The 24,051-nt window shown below is 40.7% G+C and overlaps 3 protein-coding genes across 3 annotated transcripts; 2 read left to right on the plus strand and 1 right to left on the minus strand.

The window, feature by feature from the left end:
- The first annotated feature begins 36 nt into the window (after positions 1 to 36).
- On the plus strand, positions 37 to 7,155 carry LOC145470469 (prohibitin 1-like). Its single transcript, XM_081454287.1, has 8 exons — positions 37 to 143; positions 1,060 to 1,221; positions 3,549 to 3,691; positions 4,131 to 4,172; positions 4,644 to 4,718; positions 5,222 to 5,276; positions 5,729 to 5,769; positions 6,615 to 7,155. The coding sequence occupies exons 1-8, from the start codon at positions 56 to 58 to the stop codon at positions 6,834 to 6,836; spliced, it is 828 nt and encodes a 275-aa protein (XP_081310413.1). The 5' UTR covers positions 37 to 55; the 3' UTR covers positions 6,837 to 7,155.
- A 6,000-nt stretch (positions 7,156 to 13,155) lies between these two features.
- On the minus strand, positions 13,156 to 22,684 carry LOC145470449 (beta-2 adrenergic receptor-like). Its single transcript, XM_081454261.1, has 3 exons — positions 20,738 to 22,684; positions 15,429 to 15,645; positions 13,156 to 14,369 (listed from the first exon to the last, which is right to left on the minus strand). Exons 1-3 carry the CDS (start codon positions 21,611 to 21,613, stop codon positions 14,296 to 14,298), a joined length of 1,167 nt encoding a protein of 388 aa, XP_081310387.1. The 5' UTR covers positions 21,614 to 22,684; the 3' UTR covers positions 13,156 to 14,295.
- Positions 22,685 to 22,704: 20 nt separating this feature from the next.
- On the plus strand, positions 22,705 to 23,927 carry LOC145470472 (uncharacterized). Its single transcript, XM_081454290.1, has 2 exons — positions 22,705 to 23,446; positions 23,584 to 23,927. Exons 1-2 carry the CDS (start codon positions 23,147 to 23,149, stop codon positions 23,803 to 23,805), a joined length of 522 nt encoding a protein of 173 aa, XP_081310416.1. The 5' UTR covers positions 22,705 to 23,146; the 3' UTR covers positions 23,806 to 23,927.
- The last annotated feature ends 124 nt before the right edge of the window (positions 23,928 to 24,051 follow it).

Consider the following 24,051-nt stretch of genomic DNA (forward strand, 5'->3'; position numbering starts at 1 on the left):
CTTTTCAATCGCGGGCTCGTGCAATAATTTCATCATTCACGTGGTATCGAGCAAGATGGCTGCTTCGTTTTTCAACAGAATTGCTGCCTTGGGTTTAGGCCTGGCTGGCATTGGTGGCGTGGTTAATACAGCTCTTTTCAATGGTTAGATAAAGTGTAATTTAGTTTACTTGTAGCTTGGCTGAATTGAGGAAATGATCACGCAAGTTTAAGGCCGATCAAAGATTTTAGTTTGACAGCCTTCGACCCGTTTCGACGGCTCGCATGGTCGAGCTCTTTAATAGTACGATCCAAAATTAGCTCTAGTTTGCAGATAGTTTATTCGTCCTGAAAATGTATGAGGAGAATTTTTATGCAGGCCAATCTTGTAAGCTGTGGTCTTAATTTTGGATACAGTTTCAAACTGTTGCGTGCTTTGTACTTTTTTGTTGGTATCAAAAAGGTAAAACTTTTGAAAAATGACGTTTAAGTTAACTTAATATATCATTGAACACGAGGGGCTAATGTGCAATACGCTGTAATGAACTATCATGAATAACAGTTAATATACTGTGCGGTATTGAGTCACATTTATTTTCTCCACCGATATTGATTTTGGGTTTAAGGGGGCTGTGGCCTCTGAGTTTTCGTCCCGGAAATTTAGAGATCTGTCATTGTATACCTTCAATTTTTGGTGAGGAATGTTCCCAGAATGCAGGAAATAAAATCTCAGACAAACAAGATTTTAAAATTTTCTGAGAAGTCATGCCTTCCCCATGAATGGTGGAACCATATTTTGACTTTTTACATACTTTGATTTTTTACAAGTGATCACCAGAGGCGCTAACTTGTAAGGGGTCTGGTGATGTTTTTAAAATTATTATTTAATGCATTTTTTGCACCCCCTGGCTGCACCATCCCTGTTCCCACCCCTATATTGCTATAAGAAAGATTGTGCTCATGCTAGAACAGTCTCCCATGGTGAAAATTCCCAAGCTCTCCCTGTTTCATCGTTTTGGTGTAGTTGATGCAGAGGGGACAAAATTAGAGTTCAATTGTTAAGAACTTTTTTTTCTTGCAGTTGAAGGAGGCCACCGAGCTGTAATATTTGATCGATTTCAAGGTGTTAAACCTGATGTCACTGGTGAAGGAACCCATTTCCTAATTCCGTGGGTTCAAAGACCTATTATATTTGATGTCCGTAGCAGACCTAGAAATGTACCGGTGATAACAGGAAGTAAAGGTACGTAATGAGGAGTATCACTTGGTAACATTTAAACAGCAAGGCTTGAACTGTTTTCTTTTTAACACTGCTTACAGTTTCAAGAAATGAAGAGGAAAACTCTGATTTGCATGTCAAAAGATGTGTTTGTAGAGGTTATTAGCTATAAAAGATTGGGAACAAAAATGTTATTCTACACCAAGAAGCAAAGGCTTGAGGAATTCCCTAGTTTGTAAAGATTTGGGAACTAGCAGGGAAAAATGGATGATTGTATTTTGTTTTTACATATTTTCTAATTAATAATTCAGTAGACTATAAGCCCAAGTTTTTTCTATGAGCAAACAGTCAATGGGGCGAAGTCGAGTTGACTATCACTGATAGAAAACAAGATTAGAGCAAGTAGTCTAATTGTTGTACTAGACATAGGATTACAGTACAAAACCTACAGATTTGCAAATTTTAATTCTAAACTTAAGATAAATTTTTGGTTTTAAGAGCAGTGGGTGTGATCATTGTCTATCAGCAAATAGGAAATGATAGGAGAACCATGCCAATCAGATTTGTAGATCTCCAATAGAGCACAGCGGACTGGCTATTAAATAAAACTGTTGGAGTGATCTGTGCTCATAGTTCTTTAAAAAACGTTGAAAACAGATCTAAAAAAGTAAAATTGTCTCTAAATTTTAGACCACCTTCTACGGTCTTCTTCAGAGAATGACGATTTCGCACGATTCACAGAATTTTAATAAGCTGGAACATTATTGTTCGTTGCCCCCTAGGGAGGCAACCAGTGACGTGTAAATCCTTGGGAAGGGTGCTCTTTCATTTATGGAGTTTTTGTCTAAGAAAGAGTGCAAAGATTCCAGAAACAGTCTTTTGTTCTTGCCGCTTACACCTGTTTCAAGAATGTTGGCGTAAATAGGATGTAGGATATTGGCGTAATAGAATGAATGATGAGAATGTTGGCGTAATAGGATGTTGGAGGAATCACACACAGCTGACCAAAGGCCAAGTCCTGGATCTACTCTCCTTTTTCTTGCTCAACAGCTATTTTGTATTTGAGGGAACCCAATACCATCAGGTGTTGGGGTGTGCCGTGGGATCTCTGGTGTGTGCAGTGATCGCCGAGCTTGTAATGCAAGAAGTTGAGGAGAAAGCGTTAGAAACTTCACCCGTTAGACCAAAGTGGTGGTGTTGCTTTGTCGACGATTCAAACGCTTGTATTAAGAGGGACGGTGTTGAAGTTTTTCACAGCCACTTAAACTTGATAAACGCCAATATTCAGTTTACAGTAGAGATGCCTACAACAACTATGGGCAAGAACAGCATAGCCTTCTTGGACACTAACAACACCGTTAACGAGGATGGTAAGATTGAGGTGGGTGTATACCGCAAGGTCACAAATACGAGCAAGTATTTAGACTTCCATTCACACAGCCCAGCGCAAAGCAAGAGAGCTGTCATTAAGACTCTAATGGACCGAGCTAAATGCATTGCATCAACAACTGCACAAAGACAAAACGAGAAACGACGTGTTATTAGTGATCTAGAAGCTAATGGTTATCCCGAGAGCTTCATCAAGTCAGTTGGTGAATCGAACAGAACAAGCACGCAGCCAAGACCCCAGGAGAATCCAAAGGCATACGCGTCGATTCCATATGTGAAAGGAGTGTCGGAATGTATTCAACGCATTTTGAGCCGCGAAAACATCAGGACAGCTTTCAAACCAGTACAAACATTGGGAAATTTTTTCAAAAAGCCCAAAGACCAGCCGACAAAAGAGCAATTGAAAGGCATTGTGTACAAAGTGACCTGTAGGACATGTTTTTTCACATATGTTGGGGAAAGCAGAAGAAATTGGAAATCTCGGGGGCCCAACACAAGCCCGGAACTAATGGAAATGTCAATTCCGCAATTAAACAGCATGCGGAAACCGGCCACGATATACATCCTATTTACGCCAACATTCTTGAAACAGGTGTAAGTGGCAAGAACAAAAGACTGTTTCTGGAATCTTTGCACTCTTTCTTAGACAAAAACTCCGTGAATGAAAGAGCACCCTTCCCAAGGGTTTACGCATCACTGGTTGCCTCCTTAGGGGTCAGCGAACAATAACGTCCCAGCTTATTAAAATTCTGTGAATCACGTGAAATCGTCATTCTCTGAAGAAGACCGCAGAAGGCAGTCGAAAATTTACAGACAATTTTAGTTTTTTAGATCTGTTTTAAATGTTTTTTAAAGAACTGACTGGCTATTAGTTAATATAATACAATGTATAACCTTTGTTACATGTACATGTACTCCAGAGAAGAATTTTAATTACTAACAGTTCCTTGTTTGTCCTGCAGATCTACAAAATGTCAATATCACGCTAAGAATCCTGTTCAGACCACAGCCACATATACTACCCCAAATGTACATGAACCTTGGAGAAGACTATGACGAGCGTGTTCTTCCATCAATTACAACTGAAGTTCTCAAGGCTGTTGTAGTAAGTAGTCACCATAGTCTCGTCAAATGTTATTCTTGTCAATTGATACAAAATAACTTGAATTTACAAAATGCTAATTTGTACTTTTAGGTATGGCCTATTTGTCTTTTCCTGAATCAGTACCCACTGGGCAAGTAATTTGTAAATTGACCAGCCCAGGTCAGATGTGTTGTATGACACTGATATTGCAAATTTCTGAAGGCAGTGGTCCACTTAAAAGTAGCAATCCTTTGCATGTACGTGTAACAATGCTCTGAATGTAACGACCTCAGGTGGAGATGTTACTGCATGTACAGGTAGCTTGAGTGAAGAAACCAAGGACAATTTCAGATGCATTGAGTTGTATAATAATGTTATAATACATGTATTACACTTTTGCTGTTCTGATTTCATTCTGCCATTATATGATGTGGATATTAATAAAACCAATTTTTTTCAGGCCCAGTTTGATGCAGGAGAGCTTATCACACAGAGAGAAGTTGTAAGTACTGTCAGTTGAAATTTGGGCACTTGTTAATTTTTTTTACTGCCTGGGACACTTTTTTTTTGAGAGTGAAGTCATCGGCCAATTGTTGGGTTGAACTGTTTAGGATCACTGTGTCATGCTCGTAATCTGCAAGACATGTTGCTTTCTTGGCACCTTTCAACATTCAGGCGATCAAATGGGAGCTTAGAAAAAAATTGACAATATACTGGACAGGGAGAGCACGTGGTCAACTGATATCCCCTTTAGGAAGAGAAATAACACTACTGGATACTTCATGCTTCTGTCAAGGCAGGAGTAATGCATGCCACTGGTCAGTGGTGAGCTTTCAAACTATTCCATTCATTAACAACGGAATGGATCTCATGTGTACATGTGATTGTTTAAGTAGTGACCACAGAAGTTATGGGGTACTGGCTAAATCTTCAGATTTTCGGCGTAACCCTAACTGTACTTTCAATTGTGCAGGTTTCTCAAAAGGTACAAGAATCACTGACAGAGCGTGCTGCAAGTTTTGGACTTATTTTAGATGACATCTCTCTGGTGAGGATTATTTGTTTATTTATTTATTTATTTATTTATTATATATTTATATTTATTTACTTATTTATTACAATTCAGTGGTGTAAAAAAAAGATAAATAAATAAAATATGTTGTTCAAGAATTCCACTGTGTACATTTGTGTGCTTTTAGAACATGTTCAAGACACATACATGTAGGTCAATAATATAATCATATCATTATCATGTCCTTTGAGTGAATGAGGTGTAAATTTAGCTAATAGATTCCATATTGCCTTGTGACTGTTCAGTAATAGATTGCAGATGACATCCAAATGTTGTAAGAACAAAAAAGAGGCACACGACTTATTAGGCTGTTGTGCCACCAATGGTCTTACCACATTTTGATGTCATCTGTGATCTATTACTGAACAGACATCATCTATGGATCTTTCCTCCAATAGATCATAAGTATAACAACTAATCAAAATGCGAGAATAATGTGACGTATGATGTAATTATGGTTTCAACTCTCTTCACTTCAGACACATTTGACGTTTGGCAAAGAATTCACAGAGGCTGTTGAAATGAAACAAGTTGGTGAGTATAGCAATGCTGATTACAACAGGCAAAAATCTAACTGGACCAAACTCTGGGTGATTGTTTCTTGTCATGAACAAAATAAAGAAAGCGCAGTAAACCAGTATTGTAGGGTAATTCTGTCTTATCATGGAATACAAGATATGCTAAACACTATTAAAGCACTGTTAGCCAAAATAATGTTGTGACTGAAATGTCTGGTTCTCATTTTGTTAAGGATGCATGATGTCATCCAGTGGAAAAAATCCCTTCTTAAAATCACCTCACCCTTCCGTGATTTTGATTGGTGAAGTGAAACAGAACACACTAAAACAACTCTAAAACAATGCTGTGCATTAGTGGTTTGCTTGGTATCCCTGTAAATGGAGTGAAAGGATAACATACATATACATGTAGTTATCATTGAAGCTGAGCATAATTTATATTTTTGTGTGTGTTTTTTTACCTTATAGCCCAGCAGGAAGCAGAAAGAGCCAGATTTCTTGTGGAGAAAGTAAGTAGAAACACTTGTCAGGGAACAAACACTTGTGCACATGTACATGTGAGGGCCTCCAGGGAATGTGATTTCATTTCAAGGGAACAAGTGATATTTTTAGGATTAATTTGAGGGAACAAGGGATGCCTCTTCTATTTAAGGGAACTTTGACAAAATAAATCCAGAGAGCAAATGGAGTTCAATACACCAAGGAAACATGCTAACCCCCCCCCCCCCCCCCAAAGGGTTCAGACCTGTTTACCTGTAAACCCTGTCTGAGGGCTAAGCCCAGTCGAGTTTGCTGTGGGGCTAGTGGATTCTATCCTTTGCTTGCCTAATGGGCAGGTGACAATTGTTTATGGGATTGGTTAGTCTCCTTCCATCCAGGGCTATAAAGTAATAAAGGGTAACATAAGGTAAGGTCTGCTTCAGGCCAAGTGTTCCATGCATCCAGAGCTTATCCCAGGTTCTGTAGCACTCAGAGACTGCGAGTGTTTTTACTTCTCCCTTTATGAGATGCTAATCTGTTACAGGGTTACCCCCAACATTAAACTCACTGGTACCCATTTATACACCTGGGTGGAGAGAGGCTCTTTTTTTGAGAGTTAAATATCTTGCCCAAGACCACAATAGACTGCATGATCTGAATCCAGTGTGCTAACCGTTACTGGCCACTGTACTTCCTCAGGGCATAAAAGGATAAGAAAATTTTGGGGGCATCCTGAGAGAATGCTATGGAGCATTCTGTGATGAGCTATCATCCCTTTCAAGGGCAAGTAATTTATATGTAGCAATACTTCTATGCAGACCCATCCCCTAAAGTGATACTACAATGGGCTGACTAATGTTTCATTCACTTACAGGCAGAGCAGTACAAGAAAGCTACTGTCATCAGAGCTGAAGGAGATGCTAAAGGAGCAGAACTCTTAGCAGATGCCTTTAAAGAGGCAGGCGAAGGCCTTGTTGTGCTCAGGAAGATGGAAGCTGCCGAAGAAATTGCTGATAAATTGTCTCACTCTCGAAATGTTGCATACCTTCCCCATGGACAGAATATGCTGCTGAATTTACCAGTGGGACGTCAGTGACGATACAGGGTTTAAAAGGAAAAAAAAAATTACTGCAAGGGTGTAAGACTTGGTCAGATTAAGAATTTCATCACGTGGTTTACAGCCGTAGGGAGAATGATGACATCTTAATGTTATATTTGTGGTAGATTTGGCGTGCAAAAGCAGTCTTCCTTCCTTCCATCTTCAGAGTAATGATGCAAGATGGCTGTTTTTTGGCGCTGCTTTAAGATGTTGAATTTTCCTCTACCTGTAGAAGACTTTTCAGTTGAACTCATACACGCTGTTAGATTGCACAATATTTTCTAATAAATCTATGGTAAAACTGTGAGGATTTCAATGATGTCTGCCACTTTATTTCTCCTCGAAAATTTCCAGTTAAGTTCCCATCCTAGATTAACTGCTGAATTCGCGTTACTTTTTCCACATAAATATGAGCTGGCAGCTATTGAGAATGGAAGAGTTGATCATTTATTTACCTCTTTCGATTAATGGTTAATTAGAAAGGATGACAAGAAAAGTACAAGGTATGGGTTTAAATAGCCCGTTCCAGGCTCTCGGTCAGTGGGGACAATCGAACAAGCGGGTGGGCGACGAGCGGGGTCCGGTAGACAAAAGGAAAGGTCGGATCCCGCTCGTCGCTGATCCCGCTTGTGTCCCGCTTGCTTTTTCGATCGTCCCATTGACCGAGAGCCTGGAGCAAGGCTATGGCTTCAAGAAATGTGCTGCACACCCCGGCTACAGATTTGTGGGATTATCTCCGGATGTTTCAGTAAGGGCTAATAAACTTTCAGTGAGAATCTTTTGACTGATGCATGACATCTCACATCAGTTTGCACCCGATCCTGTCACTGAAGAAAATCATAATCAACTATAACAAATTTAATGATCTAAGGAAAAGAGGAAAAGCAAGGCCGATTTAAAAGGAGACAATATATTATAAAGTTCTTTCAAGTGCCACTGAACTGGAAAACAGTCTGTTGGGGTCAAAAGGACGCACTATACTCGGACGCGTTCCTTTGACTCTTTTTCTTACTACGCCTCTCTCCCGGTGCCTCTCTCCGGTGGGTAATCTGCGTTTCCAGGGTAACACTTCCAACCCCCTCCCTACCTCTCGCTCCACGGATGGGTGACGGGGGGCGGGCGCTGATCCACCGTAGGAAAAAAGATGGCGACTGGTACATTTAGCCATAGTTCTTAGCGCACAAAAACCTTAACGTTCATAAAAACGCACAGAAACGTTATAAAATCTTCAAATCTAGGCTACTCAATGTGCTTAGTACAAGGACAAATATTGTAAAAAAAAGGCTTTCTTTGTGCCTTATAGGCTGTGTTAGGTTCGTAAGGCATTTTGGTAAAATATACAGCCGCCATCTTTTTACCCACCGTGGATTGTTTCTGCGCATCTTTACTGCGCACTCAAATTCACTCGCCACGTCATGCATGAGAGCGCGCACTAAGTGATAAAATGAACAATGCAGGGATAGGACAGATGGCCGTTGTTATAGCTTTGCCTGGATTTAACGATCTTGGACATTCGGTGACCCCTATTTTTCTTTTGATGAATCATGTTCTGTACCGATTTTCGACGTTTAGCGAAAAAATGAAGAAAATCTGTGGACTAGAAGTTTGAATTTTTTGTAAAATGCACCATCAAATTCCGTTCATCAGTAGCACTTCGTTTATCTGTGCGGCGGTTTCAAATGCCTCTTGAAGGGTTAAGTTTTGTGAAAACGTTAGCAAAATTTGGGATTATTTAAGCAATAGACCCTCTTCTACAAAATATGGCTAAAATCGTTTGCCTCCGTTGACTCACCTTCGATATTTTCAACTATAAACCCCTGTAGACCATGCTGAATTACCTGCACCACTTCTTCAAAATCAGAGTAGTTTTTCACATGCTTTACCTCTAAAACGAAGTCCGTGACCCCCAATGTTTTTTTGGCATTTCTGACACAAGTAATTCCTTGTCTGACTGTCGTAAAAAATTAAAAAAACTATCGACTGGAAAATTTTCGTGAGAACGTCCTTAAGGCCAAGGACCCATTAACGGATTCATGCGCGCGCTCGCGCGCGTTGCTAAGGAGGTGAAATTTCACTTCCGGTTACTTACGTAAGCCTGAGCGCGGAAAATAATAACAACTCAAAAACTTGCAAATTCGCTTACATTTTAGATGTTTTTCTTTGTGTTTCACAAAATGCAAAGTAATAAAGTACAGGCAAAGACAAAATAAGAGAAAGACAGAAAAATAGGAGCAACAGCGAGAGATAACTCCGTGGGGCTTTGTTTGGTCTTACAGAAGTGCGCTGGTAGTGTAAATTCGGCACGCACTGATAGGGTAACCTCCCCAATAAATATCGGGCGCAATTCCGTTTTCTTTAAATGCCAAAGCGAAATGCGGTTTTTCATTAAATCCAGCCTTTTTTCACGGATTTCGATTAAAGCCAACGTTGGAAACGTAGCTATGCATTCCTGTTTCAAAATCATGCTTTTTGCAGAAAATCACGAACTTTTTAATATTTTGAAATTCTCTCAAAATCTGACCTTTTAGAAATGAAACAAGATCTATGCATAGCGTAACGAGGATTTAAATTAAAATATCAAATCAATGAAAAAATTTGGATAAAGTAATTTGCCTGGGAGCCTTTGTGTTGTTTCAGTATTAGTCACATAACCATGGGCGTGGCCTGATGACGCCATCACTAGTGTTGCCGATCATGAAAAAGTTAAAACACATGAAATAACTCTGAAGTAACTAAAAATGACGAGGTTATAGGAGAATAAATTTTCCCTAGCAATGGCTCGAAAAGATCGGTTAATGGGCCCTCAAGTGACCTCAACCGATCAGGAATAGCTTACATTTGCGTTAACATTGGAAAAGGACTTCAAATTCCTTCGGAAGTATTACTTTTTAAAAACGGCAAGGCTGCTCGTCGGAAATTGTGAAAAGAATTATTACATCAGGGGGGCAACACAATGTCGGCGTGGCTGAAATTCTTTTCCACCTTCAAGAGGCACCATCATAGTTCGAAACAGCTCTATATGATGTCCTGCTTAAATCCCTGTTTTAGACCTGCCTAATAATTAGCTATAGTTCACTAGTTCACACCAATGTGGATTGCCGTAAACATAATTTGTGAAGAGCTTTTGTTGACGGTCTTGTCGATAATGATGAACAAGTAGCTTCCTCTTTAAAACATACCCAATTCAAGACTAAAGTGCAAAGTCTATACCCTAGTTATGACCAAAACGGCTGAAAACCATACCCTTTGTAATTATTTGTAGGGGCCGCGCATACCAGGATAGATTGACAGCTTGCTACCCAGGCTACCCATCAGACACCGGCATCACCAAAAAGAGCCTTTAGCTTTCATTTCCACGGGCAAAACATATCTACATGGGCTCCTGACATTCAGAATTCAGATATTCTCGATCTAATCCTGTCCTTTGTTGACAAGTTTAACATGTCTTCTATCGCAACGACCGTGTTTTTAAGGCAGCTATTGGCTTAATGGTCAATAACGCTAGAGACACCGCAGCTGAAAAGCTAGAAGAAGGCGACCTGACAGATGAAAAGTTTCGTAGCTTGATCGTGCGTGAAATCGACCAGGTCAACTGGAAGCTGGATGAATTGGATTAGCGCCTTTAAAGAAGGAATCGCTATTTTGTTCGATGTATTCGATAAGGCAAACACAGGAGTGAAGGAGCTAAACGAGAATGTAACAGAACGAGCAACAGCTTCGGGGTCAGCCGACGTAAGCTTACGATCCTCAGCTTCAGCTTAAGCAGAAGCAGTATCCCTCGCCAAAGAGCTCTCCAACTTACAACTGATCGACTTGGACGAGTCAAGCATAGAATTGTAATGTGACGCAAAAGAAAGATTCAAGGAAGCTCGCAGCAAAGCAAGAGACGCCTTCAGCAACAAAGCGTTCGACACGTCTGATCGCATTCAGGCTATGATGATCAGAGTCATGGCAACAATGGACAATCCTGTGAACGCAATAACACCATGTAGAGTTTGCCTTGAAGAGTTGCACGCCCTGCCAGCTGTTAAATAGAGCTTTAACATCGCCTTAGCGGAAGGATGGATGTCTTGGTTCGGGAAAGATGAGCGAAACGCGATTATTGCCACTGTTTGTGACATAAATCGCGCCATCTTTAATAACACGGTCATGGTTGGTTCCAATTGCAATAGGATGTTGTGGCCTCTGATCGATGTTGGAGCAGAGAATGTGCATCCATTGCGAGACCAAAGGGTTGCTGAAATTAATCTGCAGAAGTCAAAATACATTGGTTGCTACCCTGTGCAATGGTAGCTTGGATCGGACATCTTAAAATCAGCAGCAGGAATCTGCACTAACACGAAAGGCCAGTTCATTGTAGGAGATAAGCTAGAAAAAAACATTTAAGTATTTGACTGTGATGGCAACTTCCTGTACTTGCCCTCTGTAACCTTGGGAGATACTAGAATTTGTGATGTGGCTACTGACCAAGCTGATAACATTTACGTGCTCTGTCAAAAAGATCCAGGTGAATACCAGGTGCGTATTTTTGACAAGGACAACAACATGCATGGTTGTTTTGGCTTTGATGCCTTCGCTCCTTATCGTCTCTCTATAGTGGAGGCTAAGTCTAAACCCGAGTCTAAAAAGGTTTTAGTGTGAAGACGGTGTAATATTTTCCAGTCTGTGGGGAAAGTTTTTGTAATTTGTGATTCCTATCGGCAAGGCGAGGAATCTGCCTGGAACGTTCCCAGTGATCAAGCCATGCTGATCAGAAGCATAACGGTTTGTAATAATGGCAATTAGTAATGGCGGTCGTCGTCCCTGCTGAGTCATTTCGCATCGGCTTGGGCGAATTAACTGAAGTGCAAGTGTTTAGTGCAATGGGAGACTTTCTACACAAATTTAATGTGGTTCACGAAACGAATCCATCGGACACAGTAGTGATGGCAATTCACTGGGCAAACGAACACCTTATTGTTGTTTCGATTCCCAATTATTATTGGTCTACTTGCCTTTCACCAGTCAAGTTGTGGGACATTGATGTCTCGATATATAAAGAAGATGGAAGGTTAGTGAATCACTTTTCCATCATGTCATGTCACCAATTTGACCGTATCAAGAGTATAACAATGAATAGACAAGGACGTTTTGCTTTTGCATTGTCCTCCTTTGACGATGCGAAAAAAGACAAGATACTAGTGTTTTGAAAGATAGAAAAGATACAGTTTTCCGGCTCAGATTTTTACAAAACTGTATGAAAAATTCCTTTTTTTTTTTTTTTCACATATCAGTTCGAGTAAATGTCCACGTTGCAATAATAAAGCCACGCGGAAATTATTCAGAAGCACTAGTACTGTGACTGATTCGAGTAACTCAGTGTCGGAAACTGGGCAAATGCCAGGACTCCTGGTTGATCTTTAATTGTGAAACTGTTTTTGTCCCAAAATACCTAGAGTTCTGTCTCCTCGACTGCGAAAGATTGTAATTCTGTCTGAAAGGTTCTTTGTAGCCAATCAGCTTTCGCTTGATTAAGTTGTAGCGCAGAGAGCTATTAGTACATTTGTTGTGAGTAGCTTAGTAAGCTTTTTAGTCTGAACAAGAGAAGGATGCAGTATGAACAGATTAAAACAGTGTAGACTGTAAACTCGAAAGGTCGACGTTGTTTATTCAAAACCGTTGTCAGCGGAGCGTTGGAACATCTTTGCAAAAACCTTGTTTGCATGAGAACTTGATTGCCTGATGGCAAGGTTGTGGCGCGTTTCCAAAACGTTCCATTGAAGTAAGTGAAATAACAACGAAACAAAGGAAACTAAGTAATACTATATGAAGAATAGCTTCTATGTAAAATGTAATTTAGAAGTATATCGTTCAATTTAAACCCTTTACACGAGTAATAAATACTCATTTTCTCACCGATCATTAACTAGTCTTCAAAACAAACGTATGTTCTTGAAATTTTTGTAAATTGCATATGCTCCCTTGATGAACGTAAATCATAATCAATCTTTCTTAGTCACTTATTTTATTGCTTTAAGAACCCCTTAAGTATCTTTAATAAAGCCCTGTACCTTTAATACAACAATAGGTTTATGGTTTAAAGGTAGTCTTATTGACAAGGTTCACTATATTTCCGTCAGTTTTCTTATTCAGCTTTATTGCTGCTACTTAGGTGGAGAAACAAAAGCAAAAGAATTGAAAAGAATATCTATGAGCCGTTACTTCCATTTGTTTAGTCTAACGGTTTTTTACTTTATTGCCTAAACTGTTCGCTATAAATTAAACTTACAGCATTCTAGGACGTCTGAAAAAATCTCGACACGCAAGAGAAGATAAAGCCTGCAAGAGAGTTGAATCGCCTTATAGGCCTTATTCACAAGGTAATTCCTCTGAAGATATTTTTAGGTGACTCCCAGTTTCGAAAATCCCAGGTGAATCTAGATATTGCAGACTTAGTGACGTAAATGTAGATCAAGAGAAGCCAGGCGGCCTTACACGTGTTTTCATCCTCCAAGAAAACATCCACGCTAAGCGCGTGGAAACATTTTCCGTGAAAGATCTGGATACCACGTCTAAAAATAACTTGAAAGAGATTACCTTGGTAAAAGACCTATACTATATGGGAGGTTAATCCCCTTGCCCTTTATCTTCTCTTCTCCCTTAAACCTTATCTACCCTTACAGCATATTAACATATATGACACATATATTGGCATGCAGTGTTCGATCAATCCCATCTTTGCCAAATACAGGGCGACAACACACAATCGGAAATGGCATGAAGCCATTAGTAATTACAGTATTACAATCAAGACTATTTCAGACTTGTCTAAGCCCATTCTACTTCGGAAATACAGCAGTTACTGCCGGCTTCAAAAAGTTAATATTGGTAAAAACAAATACACTTTGCTCGCAAAGAGTACTTAGCCTTACCGTAGACAGAGAGCGATGAGGGCGCCCTGTAGAAGCCTTATGCGATACTAAGTCACAAGAAAAGATAGGTAACAAACACAATCTTGTTATAACCAATCGATACCAGGCATTCTGTAACGCTTAACTGGTACCTAGTCTTAGTCCGATCGGAAATGTCCAGAGTAGGCCGAGGAAATTTTGCTTAGCATTTTTTAAACAAAAATAGTCTAGAAAGTAGAGGCAATCTGAATCTCACTGGCTCGCGCTTCGCTGTACTGTCTAAAACAACGACTATTTACAGTCGAGCATTAAGCCAAAGTCGTCCATGTATAAGAATATGACAATTCTAGTCTTATCTTAAGTAACAAATCATTTGACAAGAAAGAACTGTCTGCCTCTTCTTTGTTTGTGACTTCACTATTGAATGTACTGTCTCTCTCACTACGAAAGTCAACAATGACACCATCTGTGATGTCATCTGAGCCTTCTATCACACGACTAGTCTGCAGTTCAGAGGTGCCTTGAGCTTGCCCATGCGCGGCTGTTTGGTCACCAGACCCTACGTTCTAGATGCTGCTTTCGTAGAACTCTTGTTCCTTGGGGAGTTGTGGATTTGTTAGAGTCCGTGAACGACTTGTACCTTAGGAATGGATTTCAGAAAACGTTAATGCCATCGGCATCATATTAAACATAAAATAGAGAGCAAGCTTTACAGGTGGCTGAAATGAACGTCATTCCTGAATTAAATTTACTACCCAAACGAAAGACCGACTCTTCATAGCAATATGTTTTCTTGTTGCAAGTAAGAAGTACCAGCTGCAAGTAGAAAGGGAAGACTGGAAAATAAATGAAACTTTTTAGGGGCACACAATGGAGCAGTTTCATGAAGTATCTGTGGCTGGTTAAATTTTGGTTCTGTCCACATAAAAACGAACGAGAGCCAATGTTTCCCAGTACGGTTCAATACATGGCGCTCGCCAGCTTTCGAAAACAACAAAATACACGGCTCTTATGACAAAATCCAGACCAAGAAAGAACAAATTAGAACGCTCAGATTTACCTCAAGACGGTTTTGCCATAGCTGATCACATTAACTGTTGATTTGAAACCAATGAATGCCATATACACGTACGTTGAAGAGGCGCCGTCTCCATTTGGATAATGGGTTTCCACTACACAATCTCATGTGCAAGTAAGATTTTGGAAAGCTAAGTATCGAAAGGGGGGGGGGGGGAGGGGGAGGCACAAAATTTACTATCTCGTCGGTACTTTTGCTTTAGGATTTTGCAACCACTAGCACGCAGGCAAGGGAAAAATCAAGAACCCAATCCGTGTCTGGTAATCCAGGTCTTTCATCCAACTGGCCACGTTTTGGTCAGACTTGGTCGCACAAGTATTTTTAACTATTCACAGGGCCACAACCGTTTAAGTTTCTTTGTTCTTTCTCCATAAAAACAGCAATACCTATTGTACATCCCTTCCCTACTATCGCACAATGTTGGGTGTCTGGAGAGTGATAAGTTGGTTACTTGAGGTTTCCGCATTATAAAAAGGACAAAAAGGGAAGTGTTTCAATCGCTTTTTACCTTAGTTTTGACCATGAATAATACCTTCTCTGAGCAGGCAGTTACAAGAAACATCCATACCAGAGAAATGTATTGCCATGCATTGTCCAATTAGTTGATTAAAGTCAACTCACTTTTGGTTGAAAATAAAATGCTCCAAGATCTTGGTTTCTCCTTACAAACCCCACACACTGCTCCAAACACACGCTTGTAGGCCAACCAATAGCGCATGCTCATCTTGCCGTATATGATGGGGTTTGCCAGGGCGTAGATAAGAGATACCATTCCTGTGAGAAGCACCACAAGCTTGCTAGACCTCCGGTCTGTTGCAAAGGTTACGATGTTGCTAATCTAAAAAGAAAGGCTGTTATAACAGAGCATCATGTTTATGGTGGGGAAGGTTGTGGCGGTTTTACGGAGCATTTTTTTCCAACTTTGAGTCGCGCAAATTGTCTTTGGGTTTGTCCATACATTTCATCTTTGTTGCTCTGTTCTTTTTTCCATACAGGAGGTGTTTTGGTTATTACCAGGAACCCATCCCCCGGAGCCTCCATACGTACTTTAGCCTAGAATCAACCCTTTCCCGTATTATTCTACTTTTAGAACTGTAATTAGCACAGGGGTCTCTTAGTTTCCCGCGGAATATCTTGTTTCTGCAAATAACGAAAGCAAAATAACGGACAAAGGGGGATCCCAGTCTTTGGTGGAACAAAGAATGGTCTTAGATCGGGTGTCATCGAGTGTTAACAAGGGGTCGTGTGAAAACTCCCACTAAGCTGTTTCTAAAAATAGAAAGAAACGGATTGACTTGGCGGATTAGTATAGGAGATGGAAGCTCCGGTTAATGGGCTCCTGCAGGAGCCATAATCGGGGACGGAGACCGTAAGCGCGGCATTTCTAGTACTGGGGCTGTTCCTATGATATGGGACAATTTTTGTATTTTTAGATCAAATTGCGCCATCATGTGCGGCACACGCGCGTACATGCTGCGAGGATTTTTGCGGATGTAGAGTGGGGAAACTGATGGCTTCCCAAATTCCCGAAATGTTTGATGGTCTTGGCCCACAACTCAATATAAGTTCATGTCTGTTGGAATTTTACTTCAGTATTTTCGTCGTAAGCTGCTCCAGTTTGAGTGAAGTAAGACAGTGTCGAACTAAGTTATGTCCCGCTTTATGTCACTGACCAAGTTGTTTTTCGCTCACTTAATTCTTTTACAAGAGCTCCACATTACTTCACTCTAAGTTTCACATATGTTGATGATTAACAGCTTTTCCATAACACAGAAAAAAACTAGTTGGATATATATGGATATAGCAGCGTTTCAGGACTTCAAAGTTTCCCTCCACCTATCACACGCTTGCGAGGATTTCGCCAGCCTGAGAGGCTATCTCGACCGAAAAGTAAAAAAAAAAATAATTGGACTCCCGCACTTACGTGTGAAAACGTAGATCAAACTCATATAATCTCAGTCTAGTTTTTAAATATGTTTAAGGTCGATAAATATTTGACAACATATTAAAAGCTTAGCTGAAAATATGTGAATATAGCGGAAATAATCAGCAAAATTACGATGACACTTCCTTTAATCGACTCGAATAACGATTTCGATTTCGTTGGTTGAGTTATCAAAACTCCTTGTCTATTTTATTTTCGCAGTGTAAAATTTCAGCATGTTAAAGGAACACACATGATGTTAGTAGCCTTTTGGCGTTGGTAAAAATTGTTGCAGCATCTCAGCATAAAAGACAACGAAAGAAATATTTGTCAAGATCTGTTGACAACTGAAAACACCGACTCGGATTTGAAAGTGCGCGCGCTGCACTATGCAGATGACCTACTTAATGTACGCGTCAGACTTGCCTTTCAAACACTCGTGCAAACTCGCCAAACAAACAGAAACAATAAGAAATTATCAGGGTTTGGTTATGACTAAGCATTGTTTGGGAAATTCAAAAATTATCTCGATACCAGGGTAAAGTTTTCTTACATAACTTTTCTTTACAGAACAAACGCAAAATCTTACTCGTACAAGTAGCGCGAGCAGATATTCATTCACAGCGCGAAATTGAAGTCTTGTTTTCGACCCTGAAAACTCACCTTTTCCATTAGCTCAGAGCGTAAAACTATTTATAAGAACCCTGGTTCTTATTCCCTGCCTTATTCCCCGCCATCGCTGTGAAAATCTGCAATAGAATCTCGCAACTCTCATCATTTGATCAGCAACGTGACAACATCCACGCGAGAACCCCCGACATGTGCGTGGATCCGCGCGGATATAACACGTCAGGATGGCGCAATTTGTTCTGAAAATAGAAAAATTGTCCCATATCATAGGTGCGCGCGGATTCCAAGATCTCCGTCCCCGATTATGGCTCCTGGCTCCTGTTATTACCCAGTCCATCGGCCTATCAAGAATGTACTAACGGTCCGTCTGTATCCACAAAGGCAAAAGTCCACTCATGACTTGATTAAATTCGATCACGTCCTTTAGTATCGCATTGAATATAACTTTTTAAAATTTCTTGTAGAGGGCCTATTCTTTAAGCTCATTTTTAAATGTTCAAAATTGTTGGGATGGGAGTTTCTAAGTTAATCTAAGATTAGTGTGAATCTAGAAGTTGTTAAAAACTTTATCTAGATCCTTCAGTTTTCACTGGCGATTTACCAAGAGGCCGCCAGTAAGGGACTATACAATAATTATCTGGAAGTGGGGGGGGGGGGTGTGGAAAATTAGAGGGGGGCATAGCAGAAAATGACAACAAGAGAGGGGGGGTTAGATGTAAAATTTAATATGTGTGGGAATGCCTTGTTTGCAAAAGCTTCAGAAATTAAAAGAAGACCATGTTCGTCATGTTCGTACTTCCTTGAGTACCTTAAGTTTTCCTGCACTCCAACGTGCGATGGATACCTTAATGAAGGTTGGACAAGAGGTGTTCCTGTCCAACGTTCTCCAGTTCCAACCCTAGATGCTACTTCGCCTGGAAAGTATTTACCATTCACTACGGCAACGTCCACTGGAGACCAGATCGACAAATTTCTCCCAAGAGTCCAGATAAAGAGATTGTTCAACGAGGGAAAACTGCCCTCTACTGAAGAAAGGTCTTTGCAAGAGGTATGTTCCCAGTACAGCGTGGACGAGACTGCATGTAAAAGGTATGTACAGCACCTTGAGTTCCCCGACACAAAAGCCAAAAAAAGACTACGAGAAAGGAACACTCTTCCGCTTATTTCTTGGACAATTGAAAAAGATGTAAACGCGCTTACCAACAAGCAGCTGAAAATGTATCTAAAGCAAAAAGGTCTTAAGATAAGTGGAAGCACGTTTGAGTTGATTGATCGAGTTCTCACCCACGCACGCGGGAACCTTAGTGCCAGAGATGCTGTAGAAGATGAAGAATCTCCCAACTCATGCGAAGTCGAAACAAGCTCAGAGTCCAGTGATTCTGATGACTCTTCATATGACTCATCGACATACGTCGAAGAGTCATTTGAAGTGATATTTGTACCGGAAGAAGAACTCCAACAAGTAAACTAGGTATGAGGGAATCAATGGGAGGAGACTTTTTTAAGGGGGGGGGTAGCCTTAATATCATCATTATGTGAGGGGGGGGAGGTTGAAATTAATTTTTGCTTTATGAGAGGGGAGCCGAGTATGTCTTAGTTTTGGGGTATATTTCACCAGTTTCCCAGCAGCCCCCCCCCCCCCCCACTTTCCAGGTAATTATTGCACAGTCCCTAAGAAGCGCACACTGCACAAAGAACAGTATTCGTGATAGAATGCTTGTAGATTTTTACTAAAACTAAGTAGAAACACGGAAAATTTTTTCTATTTCTTAGTTATGAAGAGCATAAAATTGCCAATAATAACTGTTTCAGTAAAAATGTTCGGTGTATTCAAATGTACACGTTGATTATACTGAAGCATACACCGATCAATAAAATCCTCGATCTGAAGAGCATTTCACCATTTGATAGAAACAATGGCAACTTGTTAACGTTGGTTTCAATTTCAAATTCGTTCCCAAAACCTCTTATACTAACAGTTTATTCACGGAAGAGAGATTGTCTTGAACCGGAGCTATGTCAAACATTGTCCAATCTTATAAATTTTGTAACAACGCAAAATTTCCACTATCGTTTGTGCGACTTAATGCATCAGTCAATTCAAGCAGTGCCCATCCCCCCGCCCCTCGGGCTAACCCCCTGGCATTAGCATTTTTTTTAAAAAATTGCAAATTCTTCGGGGTGGGGACACATAAGCAGTCTAAATACCCCGGGGTGGGGACGAAGAAGGAGGCCAAATGCCCCGCCCCCGGGATCGTCGCCTTCCAACACCTCCACAGTTTTTTTAATTAATCAGTGAATAAAACGGTCAACTGTTCAGTATTTTAATGCAACGGTAAGACTTCAAGGACAACAGTACGTGTTAGTTGATTCTGATTATATTTGTTTCTTTATATTTGTTTTTAACAGTTTGCTAGAGGATAGCTGGGATTGCGGTGGACGTGTCCCCAGCCGCGAGCGATGATAGGCGCCTGTATTCGCAGGTTACTTTTTCTGTGAAGAATCAAGACATTTTAGACGATGATGCATTGCACTTTAAGCTCGCAGGATCTGTCTTGAAGATCACATCATTTGAATTCGCAAACCTTAATTATTTTAACTCCACTTTCATGAATTTAAAAAATGCTAGGCTAGTTTTGAATGCGAAATGCGAAATAGTCGTGTTCATGTCAGTGATTGTTTTGTGATAAACAAAATATAGTTCACCTTGTCGCTTATATTTATATGCTTACAAGTAATGAAGAAATATCTAAAATTGAGAAAACATACCTTTAAAAACATCTGCAAGTTTCTCTAGTCCCTGACGGACAAGCCATTGCTCGACAAACGCCTCGTCTTTCCCGATGAACTCATCCATGGCACTTTCCAAAATACGTGTGTCGAATGCCAGGGGGTCGCCCCGGGGTACGCAAATGCCCAGCCCCCAGGCCACGATAAAATTGTGGATGCCCCACCCCCGGGACTGACAACGTGAGCAAATGCCCCGCGGTTGCCCGGGGGGGGATGGGCACTACTGGAATTGACTGATGCATTATAACAACATCTGGTGGCGTGACAAGGGAACAGTGATTTGCAACAAGTTTACTACAGACTGGAATAAAAAGTGATCAAGCTACTACAGTTTTCAGTAAACTTATTGTAAATCCCCTTTTCAGTTGTGAAGCGATAAGTGCTTTATTCGAGCGCTTTTAAACTATCCAGGCTCTTCGGTTTCCTTGGTACACTTCTGTCCAAGCAACTTGAAGACCCTGGAAACGAACTTTTCTTTCCTTTCGATGTTTTCAACGTTGAAACGCTTCGTCACGCCTGGCAAAACAGCCTTAATAACTGTTATTTTAGCCCTAACAATTCCCTCAACTCGCACCGATAAACTCACCAACATGGGCAGCCAGCTGATATAATAGAGAAAAACAACAACAGCCATCATACGTGACAGCCTTTGAATCTCTCTGACACCTGAGGGGCTGCTTTTCCGTCTTTCCTTTGGCTTCTCGCACCCGGGCACCTCGGGATTCAACCCGCGAGTAGCGTCTGTTCCAGAGCTCTTGTTTTTAATCTCCATTCTTGTCTGCCGTTGAATAAACTTTGTACTTGAAGATTTAATTGCAAAGTAACAAACTAACACTGATGTTAGTAAGAGAAACGACACGGTTAGAATAAGTACTGAGTACGTGTTACCCAAGTCTGTCAAATGATAAAGACATTTGCCATCTTTATAACCCGATTTTCCGACTCCCATAAACGGCAAGCTTGCGAACAAAATAGCGCCGACCCAAGTGAATACAACAAGTTTCTTTACTCTTGAAGTTGTGATGGTTGTACGATATTTAAACGGCTTTAAGATCATAAACGCTCGATCGATTGCCATAAGTGTCACTGTTCCCGCAGAAGCAAAGCGAAGTGAATGCACTACCACAATATACAAGCCGCAGATGAACGCTGTCCATTTCTGCAGAAGGAAATAATTCATGAAAATGACAATTTGAAGAGCGAAAGCTCCCCCGACGAAGTCAGCCGTTGACAGTGAAAGAAGAAGAACATCTGTGATCAACCAATGTTTTTGGAACTTCAATGAAAGGAGGACCAAAAGATTTCCGAGGGCTACTGCCAGAATGCCTGCTTCGAGGATTAAACCAATTGCAAGTGGACTCAAGGAAGTTACTTCTTCATTATCACTCGTTTCTCTTGAAGTAAAAGCTATTGTTGAAACATTCGCTCTTTCGCCGGTCACGGTTGTGGTTGTGGAAACCATCTCAGTTCACACACGTCAGATGTCGAAAAAGCTTTGAATCTGCTTCCTGTGATTCTCACAACAAAATAATGGCCAGTTTCCCTCGATTCTGTTGATGAAATCAAGGTGATAATTCAGTTTTAAACAAAAGCAATCAATTACGCTTCATTGGCGAGTTCATATTGTTATATAAATTCCTTATCAAGAGTGTTCGAAAGCTTTCACGGAGACTAACTTCCAATCGTGCGATAGTAGTTTGAACAGTGCACGAAAGTTAATTGCAGCGGATATCAATGACATGCGACCTCCAGCGCAAAAACAGTCTAGACAAAACCTAAGGTTTTAGTGGACGTCAATCATCTCCGCCTCCTTGCCGACTGTATGCAAAATTTACCTGAAAAAGTGAAACCTTACAGCGGTCCACTCGTCAAAATTATCATTTTACTTCCGGTATGTACGGCTAGCTCACTAAACACATTGGCAGTAAATATTCCTTGAAATTTATAACTGAAGACGGGCAGGTCGGGTTTCTCAACGGCCATTCGCATGCATGAATGATCCCGAGAGCAAGCAAATCTACACGTAAACAAATTATTTCTGCACGTATTTGTCTTGGGGCTACGGACTGAACAAGACTTCAACTTCTTATAAACCTTATAATTTTTGTAAGGTAATAAGTTATAAGTTTTATAGAATTAAGCATTGTTCAGTCCGTAGTCCCAAGAAAAATACGTGCAGAAATAATTTGTTTGCGTGTAGATTTGCTTGCTCTCGGGGTCATTCATGCATGCGAATGGCCGTTGAAAAGCCTCATTCATAGATTTCAAGGATGTGGTTAGTGAGCTAGCCGTACATACCGAAAGTAAAATGATAATTTTTACGACTGGACCGCTGCAGGGTTTCAGGTAAATTTTGCATACGGTCGGCAAGGAGGCGGAGATGATTGACGTCCACCAAAACTTAGGCGTTGTTTAGACCTTTTGCGCGGAAGGTCGCGTGTGATTGATAACCGCTGTAACACATTGGTAGAAATGGAAAGCCATAACTTTCTTATGTGGTTGTTTATCATTATTTGGTGTGGTTTCTTCATTACGTGTTGCAGTTACCTCATTATGTTGTGTGGTTTCTTCATTACGTGTTGTAGTTACTTCATTATGTTTTGTGGTTTCTTCATTATGTTTTGTAATGTAGTCCTGACGTCATGTGTTTTTGTCATGATGTTATGTAATAACTTCATTACGTGGTGTGGTTTTATCGTGATGTATTGAGGTTGTTAAGTTATGTTTTGTGCTCTTGTCATGATGTAATGTGGTTACGCTGTTATGTTGGCTGGTATCTTCGCTATGTGGTTTGATCATTACGCGATGTGGTTTCGTTGTTATGTCTTCTTGACCTCACTTTCGATACCAAGCTCTTGTAACCAGGCTTTAATCGCTATCACGAACTGGTTAAACTGGTTTAAACGGGTCCCAGTTCTTTCTCTTCCCCGGTGCTAACGACAACGAAATGGCGGGAACAGATAATTCCGATTAGCTCGTGGAAGAAAAAAACATTATGGAGAGTATTCTGAAGGACCTTAAACTCGAGTCTCTTATTCCGAAATTTGCTTCCGAAAAAATTGAGCCTGAAAATGTGGTAGAGTTGTCCAATGAGGTGCTTTCACGTCTTGGCCTTACTACGATCGGCGATCGTCATCGTCTCCGTGTACTTTGTGCTAACGCTGAAAAACAACATCAGTCTGCGGCTGCAGCTGCTCTTAGCGAACGCATGGCTCTTTTCAGCAGACGAAGTGGCAGTAAGAGAAGGGGTGGCCGTGGTGGGAAAAGAAAACTTTCTTCGAGAAGGACTTGGACAGTAAGTTTCGTTTGTGCATAAAGAGGTATTAATGAAAGACCTTAGGTTTCACGTTATGATGTGCAAGACCAGAGACGGTCTCTTAAGCTCTGAATCTGAGGATGATGACACCTTGAGTATTTCTGTGTTTGTATCAGAGCCACAAAAAATCCAAGAAAGCAGCACCTCTGTGGCCTCTGTGGAAGAAAAGCAAGCAGACATTGACCCAGACATCGTTGATCCTAGCCTCAACCCAAGCATCCCAGAGGCTTCAAGCTTGGGGCAGCCCGAGAATGCAGATGTCAGCACAACGACTTCAGCAGTTCCACTGGCCGAGCCAGTACTTACTGTTGATGAAATTGTGGACAAAGTGCGGGTAACATACTGTTTGCAACACAACATAAGCAACCCAGTTAAAATTTTGAGATGTCTCCAGAAAGAGATTGTTACTAGGCAACCCCTTGAATTGACAGGTGTCACACAGTGTAGCAGTGGGGAGACTAATTTCATATTAGTCAACAGAGACAAGTTATTTCGATGAGTTGAAGTTCCCATGTAACACTGGAAGTTCAGTTTTATGACGAAGTTAGTTTTATCTGTTGTTCAATGGATATTCAATTTGTCCT

This window comes from Orbicella franksi, chromosome 15 (genome assembly GCF_964199315.1).
Source record: "Orbicella franksi chromosome 15, jaOrbFran1.1, whole genome shotgun sequence".
Classification (NCBI taxonomy): Eukaryota; Metazoa; Cnidaria; class Anthozoa; order Scleractinia; family Merulinidae; genus Orbicella; species Orbicella franksi.